The sequence below is a fragment of the Labrus mixtus genome, chromosome 10 (genome assembly GCF_963584025.1).
Source record: "Labrus mixtus chromosome 10, fLabMix1.1, whole genome shotgun sequence".
Classification (NCBI taxonomy): Eukaryota; Metazoa; Chordata; class Actinopteri; order Labriformes; family Labridae; genus Labrus; species Labrus mixtus.
This window is the reverse complement of record NC_083621.1, coordinates 389,191-399,190: the sequence shown is the minus strand read 5'-3', so window position 1 is coordinate 399,190 and position 10,000 is coordinate 389,191. Positions and strand designations below refer to the sequence as shown.

Below are 10,000 nucleotides of genomic sequence, written 5' to 3'. Positions count from 1 at the left end.
CCAACATAGAGGACCAGGTCGCAGAGTAATTAAAGTCTTTTTTTTTAATATATATATATATATTTTATTCATTTTTTTAACATAACAAACACAGAACAAGACAGCACAGATGTAGCCAAATTACTGAATAAAAATAAATATATATATATATTTAATATAAAAATAATAACATACATGGGTCGTAATAACATATATCATATCAGATACAATCTTATCTACCTAAATTACATGTCAAAGGGAAAAACATGACTATGATGTATTTTTGAAGATAAAGTGTGGGCACCCTTTCTGCAATAAGCCAACCAGATCAGTGGGAAGATAATCTATGAAGGGTTATCAAATATTATAAAATAGGTTGTTATTGCCTTTTAATTTAGCACTGAGGTGTTCCATAGGAAAAACCTTAAATGTTTCTCTATACCACTGAAACAGAATACATCGCCTCACTAGGAGCAGAAGTTTACCCTTTAGAACGAGCTGTCCTGCTGATAGAGAGAACTGTTGCGTAGGTAAGTTCAGGAGAAACAATGCTGCCTCTAGTTTTATTGTTCTGTGAAAAATTAAGCCAAGCTCCTGGGCAACATTTTTCCAATACCTGGATATTAAGGGACATTGCCAAACACAGTGATAATAAGTTCCTACTTCTTTTTTACACTTCACACAGAGGGCGGAAATCTGAGGATTCATTTTGTTTAAAAATTGTGGTGTTCACTGAAGTCTATGTAATATTCTGTATTGGCTCTCTTTGAGTCGATTACATCGAGTTCAACCTCCAAGTCCCTTTCCCATAATTCCCTAGTTCTCTCAACCCTATCACAATTAATAGGATGTAATTTGTCATAAAAAAAGGAAATTATTTTTCTGTCGTTGAGAGCATTTAAACTAAAATTGAGAAGAAAACTTTCAATTGAGCTCAACAGTGGTTGATCAGTGGGGATAATCAGATCTGATTGGACAAAATACCTAACTTGGAGAAAACCAAAGAAGTGGCTGTTTGGTATTCTGTATTTGGTCTGGAGTTGATTGAATGACATAAAATCACCATTTTGAAATAAATCAGCCACAAATCTTAGACCCTTTGAATACCAGTCATTGAAAATACTTTTCCCTATACCTGGAGAGAAGGCTTTATTTTGAGTCAGAGGTTGTAATGCTGATGAGAAACCTCTCCGGCCAATGTGTTTAGTGAGATCTCTCCAGATTCTAAGTGTGCTAAACATGACAGCGTTGTTTTTAACATTTGCTGGCAGTTCAAGTAATTAAAGTTTAATGATGCATCTCGCTGAGTGTTTCAGAGGAAACTAATCAGGTTAATGAATTCTCTTTCCTTCGCTTTCTAGTATCCTTTAACCACGTCGAGCTGTTTGTTATTCTGAGGTAACCGTTGGCCTTGCATGCCGCTGCACAGGTGATACAAAAGGTCATGCAGAGAAACGATGACTAAGCAAAGAGCTAATTAGGTCAACAAAGAGCGTCACTGCAGACAAAGCTTCTCTAACATGAAGTGGATTAACTGAGGTGTAAATACTGATAGGGAACAATACGGCCTTCAAACGTGACATCACTGCTTCATCTGGGAGTTTTAAACACGCAGCTACCCCGACAACTACAAAACTAATACACAATAAACTCCACCTTCAGGGACTTCAAGTCAGAGGACCGTCACTTTATTTCAAACCACGTTGAGATTATATGTAACCACACTATACGGGGGGGGGGGAGGAGGGTCTCCAGTTCGGGGGTTTTAAAAATGATGTTGGTTTGTTTGCTTCCTCAAGCTGGGACCTCCCAGCATGCACTGGGGCGGTTAGCCAGCCGTGTGATCAGGATGAGGGTCAGCACCTCCGAGTCCAAGGAGGGAAACTGTAAACTCCTCCACGTGTGGGGGGTCCCCAAGTGAAGGAGTATCTCGGGGTCTTCTTCAAAGTGAGGGGGGAATGGACAGGAGATTGACGGGTGGATTGTGTCAGCGTCAGTCGTGGTGAAGAGGGAGCTGAAATGAGTTTCCTCTGGAGGGGGTCTTATACATTCAGAGGGAGGAGCTTATACATTCAGGGGGAGGAGCTCGGAGTAGAGCCGCTACTCCTTCATACCTAGGAGGAGCCAGTTGAGGTGGTTCAGGTATCTGATCTGGATCCTCCTGGACGCCATCCTTTGGAGGTCTTCCAGGTACTCTAAACTAGGGGGAGACCCCGGGATAGAGGTTAGGGTTCGCTGAAGGGATCATATATCCAGTCTGGATTGGGAACACATCGGGGTCCCCCAGGAGGATCTGGGGAGAGGGACGTCTGTGTTGATAATTCATTATGAGACTTTATTATCTGACCTTTTCATCATCATATCTGTTGTAATGGTTGAACTGATACACGTGGTCACTACATCATCGATGGTTTCTCCTCCCTTTAGGTGGAGGTGTCTCTGGAATGCGGGCGGATCGTGATCTACACCACGAGTTTCCGTGTGGTGAGGACGACCTTCGAGCGCTGCGAGCTCGTGCGTAAGATCTTCCAGAACCACCGAGTGAAGTTTGCGGAGAAGAACATCGCCCTGGACATCGAGTACGGGAAGGATCTGGAGGAGCGCTGCAAACGTGTAGGAGAGCCTCCTTCATTACCGGTGGTGTTCATCGATGGTCACTACCTGGGGGTCAGTCTCTCTCTGATAATGATGTCACGTCTTTGATTCATGAGCTCATCAGTAATGACGCTGCACTTACTTTGCAGGGAGCGGAGAAAATACTCGGCATGAACGAATCAGGAGAACTTCAGGATCTGTTGACTAAAATAGAGGTTGGTGTTCAGTGTTTTGTTATCACCGATGGGTCATGTGGGGGTCAGGTTGGTTACAGACGCTAAACGTCAGACACAATGAAGTCCCTGGGAAACCCTGTAGGACGAGGTAACGAGGAATACACAATGAACTGGCAACATGAATGAGACGCAGATGAGGTCAATCAATAAACCAATCAATCAATAAACCAACCAATCAATAAACCAACCAACCCATCAACCAACCAACCAATCAACCAATCAACCAACCAATCAATAAACCAACCAACCAATAAACCAACCAACCAATCAATAAACCAACCAACCAATCAACCAACCAACCAACCAATCAATAAACCAACCAACCAATCAATAAACCAACCAACCAATCAACAACCAACCAACCAATCAACCAATCAATAAACCAACCAACCCATCAACCAACCAACCAATCAACCAATCAACCAACCAATCAATAAACCAACCAACCAATCAATAAACCAACCAACCAATCAATAAACCAACCAATCAACCAACCAACCAATCAACCAATCAATAAACCAACCAACCAATCAACCAATCAACAAATCAATAAACCAACCAACCAATAAACCAACCAACCAATCAATAAACCAACCAACCAATCAATAAACCAACCAATTAATCAACCAACCAACCAATCAATAAACCAACCAATTAATCAACCAACCAACCAATCAATAAACCAACCAATCAATAAACCAACCAACCAACCAACCAACCAACCAACCAATCAATAAACCAACCAACCAATCAACCAACCAACCAATCAATAAACCAACCAACCAATCAATAAACCAACCAATTAATCAACCAACCAACCAATCAATAAACCAACCAACCAACCAACCAATCAATAAACCAACCAACCAACCAACCAACCAATCAATAAACCAACCAACCAACCAACCAACCAACCAACCAATCAATAAACCAACCAACCAACCAATCAACCAACCAACCAATCAATAAACCAACCAACCAATCAATAAACCAACCAATTAATCAACCAACCAACCAATCAATAAACCAACCAACCAACCAACCAATCAACCAACCAATCAATAAACCAACCAACTAACCAACCAACCAATCAACCAACCAACCAACCAACCAACCAATCAACAAACCAACCAATCAATCAACCAACCAACCAATCAATAAACCAACCAACCAACCAATCAACCAACCAACCAATCAATAAACCAACCAACTAACCAACCAATCAACCAACCAATCAATAAACCAACCAACTAACCAACCAACCAAACAATCCACCAACCAATCAATCAACCAACCAACCAATCAATAAACCAACCAACCAATCAACCAACCAACCAATCAACCAACCAACCAATCAACCAATCAATCAACCAACCAACCAATCAACCAACCAACCAACCAATCAATAAACCAAACAATCAATAAACCAACCAATCAATAAACCAACCAACCAATCAACCAACCAACCAATCAATAAACCAACCAACCAACCAATCAACCAACCAATCAACCAACCAACCAAACAATCAACAAACCAACCAACTAATCAACCAACCAACCAATCAACCAACCAACCAATCAATCAACAAACCAACCAATCAATCAACCAACCAACCAATCAATCAACCAACCAACCAATCAATAAACCAACAGACCAATCAACCAACCAACCAAACAATCACCAACCAATCAATCTTTATTTGTATAGCGTCAACTCAACAAGTGTTATCTGGAGACACTTTACAAAGAGCAGGTAAAAGACTTGTTGCTATATTACAAAGACTCAGCTTTAATCCATCATGAGCACTTTAGCAAAGCAGTAAAAGTAACAGTGGTAACTTGGTGCGAGCTGTCATTTCCCCTCACCATGTCATCAATAAAACATTCACAAGCTGGGATGTCAAAGATGCATGCACGTCGATAAATGACCATCAATAATGGAGGGCTTCTTATTGATTCAGCCTTCAACACATTTGTTCAAACACGCCGGCGTTGGGCTCCTCACTCTGCGAACAAACCGAGGTTTGTGTTTTCACTCTGAGCTCTGTTCTCAGGCGCTGCTCGTAATTCACAGCCAACAATAGTCTTCATAAGCCCGCACAAAGACGTGTTATGACATTTAAGTCGTGCATTCCAGTCACCGTGGGCTATTAAAAACGTGTGCAGCTCTGAAAGGTCATGCATACACTAATCAGTCAGGATCCAGCCGGCCACACGGCGTCATTATGCTGAAAGAAATCCACAAAAACAAAAAGCTGAAAGAAATCCACCAAAAACAAAAAGCTGAAAGAAATCCACCAAAAACAAAAAGCTGAGCAGCTTTACTTTGGGAGAAGTCTGTATTTTATTTTGAAGGAGGAAGCTGCTGACTCTGTCTTTACTTTGGGAGAAGTCTGTATTTTATTTTGAAGGAGGAAGCTGCTGACTCTGTCTTTACTTTGGGAGAAGTCTGTATTTTATTTTGAAGGAACAAGCTGCTGACTCTGTCTTTACTTTAGGAGAAGTCTGTATTTTATTTTGAAGGAACAAGCTGCTGACTCTGTCTTTACTTTAGGAGAAGTCTGTATTTTATTTTGAAGGAACAAGCTGCTGACTCTGTCTTTACTTTAGGAGAAGTCTGTATTTTATTTTGAAGGAGGAAGCTGCTGATTCTGTCTTTACTTTAGGAGAAGTCTGTATTTTATTTTGAAGGAACAAGCTGCTGACTCTGTCTTCACTTTAGGAGAAGTCTGTGTTTTATTTTGAAGGAACAAGCTGCTGACTCTGTCTTTACTTTAGGAGAAGTCTGTATTTTATTTTGAAGGAACAAGCTGCTGACTCTGTCTTCACTTTAGGAGAAGTCTGTGTTTTATTTTGAAGGAACAAGCTGCTGACTCTGTCTTCACTTTAGGAGAAGTCTGTATTTTATTTTGAAGGAGGAAGCTGTAAAGTGAAGTATGGGGGGATTTCAGGTGTCTTCTCTGAAAAGTGAAATAAATATAAAATGTTTGTCTTTTGTTTCAGAGGGTCCAGCATCCCCAGACGTGCCAGACCTGTGGGGGCTTCGCCTTCGTCCCGTGCCCAACGTGCCATGGCAGCAAGATGTCCGTGTTTCGAAACTGCTTCACGGATTCCTTCAAAGCCCTCAAGTGCACTTCCTGTAACGAGAACGGTCTGCGTCCCTGTTCGAGCTGCAGCCAGTGACCATGTTCTCTCCATCGCTAAGCGTGACGCAGCTCAGCAGGACTCCTCTATCAATGCCATGAACAAAGAGATTTGTAATAAAATGTGTGAATGAACGGTTTGTGTCCTCGTGGTCGTCTTTCTGAAGCGTGACGCTGTGTCCTCGTGGTCGTCTTTCTGAAGCGTGACGCTGTGTCCTCGTGGTCGTCTTTCTGAAGCGTGACGCTGTGTCCTCGTGGTCGTCTTTCTGAAGCGTGACGCTGTGTCCTCGTGGTCGTCTTTCTGAAGCGTGACGCTGTGTCCTCGTGGTCGTCTTTCTGAAGCGTGACGCTGTGTCCTCGTGGTCGTCTTTCTGAAGCGTGACGCTGTGTCCTCGTGGTCGTCTTTCTGAAGCGTGATGCTGTGAGCACGCTGTGTGACCGCAGGCGAGACGAGAACTAGTTTCACCTTCAGGAAGGTAAGCATAGGGGATTAGTGAGACGGCTGCTCCGTTAACAATGCTTCTTTACTTTTCATTTTCATCCTAACATGACCTCTACATGACCTCTACATGACCTCTACATGACCTCTACATGACCTCTACACCTTTATATTTCCAGACGTCACTTTGTTATTCCGTAAGAAACAAACAAACACACGACATAAAAACATCCGAGGAGAAAAGTTTGCTTCGGCCAAAAAAGAAACCAAACATGCAGAGTTAGCACTGTTAGCTTAGCATCATCAGGAATCCTAAACAGCCAATCAGAGAGGTGAATGAGGCGACAGCACCACGATCAGAACCTCCAGTCAAGTTCATATGATCCATCTGAACCGAGATATCAAAAACATGTTTATCATCATCTAGACCAGCTGTGCTCAACTGAAGGGTCGGGACCCTGAGGTGGTTCGGGGCCCTGCGGTGGGTCGGGACCCTGAGGTGGGTCGGGACCCTGCGGTGGATCGGGACCCTGAGGTGGGTCGGGACCCTGAGGTGGGTCGGGGAGATTTTCAGTGGATGTGTGTCTGGAAAAAAACTTGTAAACAATTCTGTGAAGCGACTTTTAAACATATTTGCTTTGTTCAGTTTCTCTCCCCTAACCGGACTCTGATTCACCCGGGTCTCCCCTAATCGGACTCTGATTCACTCGCTGGTCTCTCCTAACCGGACTCTGATTCACCCGCCGGTCTCCCCTAACCGGACTCTGATTCACTCGCTGGTCTCTCCTAACCGGACTCTGATTCACCCGCCGGTCTCCCCTAACCGGACTCTGATTCACCCGCTGGTCTCTCCTAACCGGACTCAGATTCTGCCGGTCTCGTCTTATGGGGGTCTCGATCAGTCTCTGAGCAGGCTCTTCAGGTCTTTATGTGTTTTAAGTATTCTGTAATAAAGACCCAGCTGCCATTTTTAATTCAAATCAAACTTTATTTATTCTCAAAGAACATTGAGGTTTCCTTTATTTACAACAAGTTACATTAAAACAACAACAACAACAAACACACTCATAACCAATTAAACACTAGAAATCAAAATCTTAAACTCTGTGAGAGCGGGAAGAATCCGATCTTTAGAGTCCGCTGGAGGGCGCTGCATCAGTTCAAGAACGAGCCAATCAGAAGACCCCGTCATGTGACAGGTCTGTGAAGTCAGGTGGAAGTTTGAAAATATATAAAAACTAAAGCTTTGGCCTCTCAGCTCCTCTGATTTCTGCAGATTTTTAATCACCAAAGACTCTTGGAGAATGTATCTGTCAAAACATGCAGCTACATCCGGCTACTAAAAGGGGCGGGGCCTTAAATTAGGATTTATAGATGAAGATATTTGTCTTAGGGTGACATGTTTTAGTTTTGAGTTGCAGAATTCATAAAAAAAAAAAAAAAATCACATTTCATTTTCAGAATAAAAACAAAAGAACAGCAGAGTCTGATCCAAAGCCTGATCCGGGTGTGTTGATGTTTCTGAGTCCACAAAGACTGAGAGTCCTTTCTCTGGTTTTTTAGTAAATAAATGGCAGAGTCCTCTCGTGTTGGGGGTTTGAAGGGATGATGTCATTGATTGGCTGAAGGGTCAGAGACGCAGCTCTCTGTGTCGTCATAGCCCTGTACAATGCTGCTTGAACATGATTAGACAAGGCAGCACTGTAAAGAGGCTGACAGCACCGAGCAGAAGATCCGCCATTAAGACTCTCCACCTGGACCTGTTCCAGACTCTCCACCTGGACCTGTGATCGAAACAGAAACCAGATCGATAAGTCATTACTGAAAAAGGTTAATGAGGGGGGTTCTGCACGGCCAATGGGAGGGGAGCACATCTCTCCTGCTCTAAATCTCGGTGCTTCACCGACGAGAGCAGCCTGGTGGGGGGGTTTGTAACCACAGGCTGGTGGTGATGGAGGCATGAAGATCCGACACCCCGACTGTGCAGGTTCACTGCGCCCCCCCTCTGCAGGCTGCAGGAGACATATATAAGAGGGGGGGGGGGGGGGGGGGGACATGAGAATGCATCGATGATTCTGACGTTCAAACATTTTCACTAAACAGATGAATGATGGCGACAGAGACGAGCCGTTATCACCGTGCATTAACGAGCCTGTGCTTTCTCTGCGGGGGGGGGGGGGGGGGGGGGAGACATGGAAGGAAATACGACGGGCAGCGGCTCAGGGGAATGACATGACGAGACATGAAGAGAACATTGAACGGTGTAAAAACCTGCAGTGCCGCCGGGTCCGCGCTGGTTCCGCTCTCCGGGGCTCCGGGTCGAGTAGTGGATCGTGGTCCGGCCGAGATGCTGTGCGTAATGTTTTGAACGCTCGGTCACTGCGCACACTGGTTGGAAATGAATGTTTTTATTGACGTCAGCGTGCAGGATAGTGCACCCCCTTTCTCTCATCCCGACAACTGCACCCTCTAACGGACTCGGGGTAACATGCCAGTCTAAACCATCCATATCTCATCTTACCTTTATCTGTCCCTGATGTGTTCAGATGCTCTTCAGTGACTCTAATGGAGTAAATCATCACTCAAAGAATCCTGCAGCCAGGACTTGATTAGAGCAGAAATAATGTTTTCATCGTTTTTACTGATTAGACAAAAAGCATGTTGTCTCCGGGAGCGGGACGTGTCCAGACTTCTGATTTATGAAGGGGGGGAGGGGGGGCACATACACACATACATATTGTTTGTTGACCTTTTCCATCTCCATTCATCATATCTACTGGGACTCCTTACAATAACACATCATACATGTTTTATTAATAACTTCAACAAACAGACTCTTCAGAGCTTCATTAAAGGTCCAATCAGTGAGCTGTGTAGAGAGTGAGATGATAAAGGTATCTTACTATCTGATCATTAAGGAAACATGTTGAAGTGCTGGCTTCTCTGACAACAATGCAGCAGCCAGTATGTCCTCCTTCTAACTTTAGATTCTGCTCCTGAATGCTCTGGATTTGTTTGGACCAGAGAAGGTAGGCGCTTTTAAGACACGCCCCCACACGGCCGTTTTGGACGCCCCTCGGTTTGCCAGATATGAGAGCAGTTATCAGGTCAACAGGTGTTGCAGCGATGGAAGCGGGCAAGAGAAGTGGTTCAGATAGAAGTGATTGTACCCGACCTAAAAAGCCTCTGCATGTTTCTAATAAGCTCCACGAGCAGAAACGTGCTCAAACTAGGATCAATATTGGAGATGCTTTTGAAAAATGGAGAGAGGTTAGAACACAGAAAGGTTTACAGACCCATGCAGAGCTGGATAAACACTGAAGCTTCAGAGTCCACCACATGGTGACCTGTGTGAGCATGGACTCTAGAGAGGAGGGGGGGCGGGGGGAGACAGCTCTCTACAATGTTTAGAATTTAGACTGCAGTACTCATTTTAAACACTAGGGGGCAGTTACATATTGCTCCTTTAATGAGTCAATTAGCCAATCAGTGTGTTGGGTTTTGGAGTGGCCAATCAGTTGGACACGCCCCTTTTAGGGAGGAACAAACACTGAAAACATCGAAGCAGGTGGCAGAAAAAAAGGAAAGCAAAATAATTTAATAAATTA

At 43.8% G+C, this 10,000-nt stretch overlaps 1 protein-coding gene across 1 annotated transcript in view; it reads left to right on the top strand.

Annotated features, from left to right (window-relative positions):
• The window catches only part of grxcr1a (glutaredoxin and cysteine rich domain containing 1 a), an 8,924-nt gene extending 2,795 nt beyond the window's left edge, over positions 1 to 6,129 (top strand). The window contains exons 3-5 of the mRNA XM_061047523.1: positions 2,407 to 2,646; positions 2,724 to 2,789; positions 5,814 to 6,129. Coding sequence (XP_060903506.1) covers positions 2,407 to 2,646; positions 2,724 to 2,789; positions 5,814 to 5,993 — 486 coding nt within the window. The 3' untranslated portion in view covers positions 5,994 to 6,129. The remainder of the gene's footprint in view (positions 1 to 2,406; positions 2,647 to 2,723; positions 2,790 to 5,813) is intronic.
• Positions 6,130 to 10,000: the final 3,871 nt, after the last annotated feature.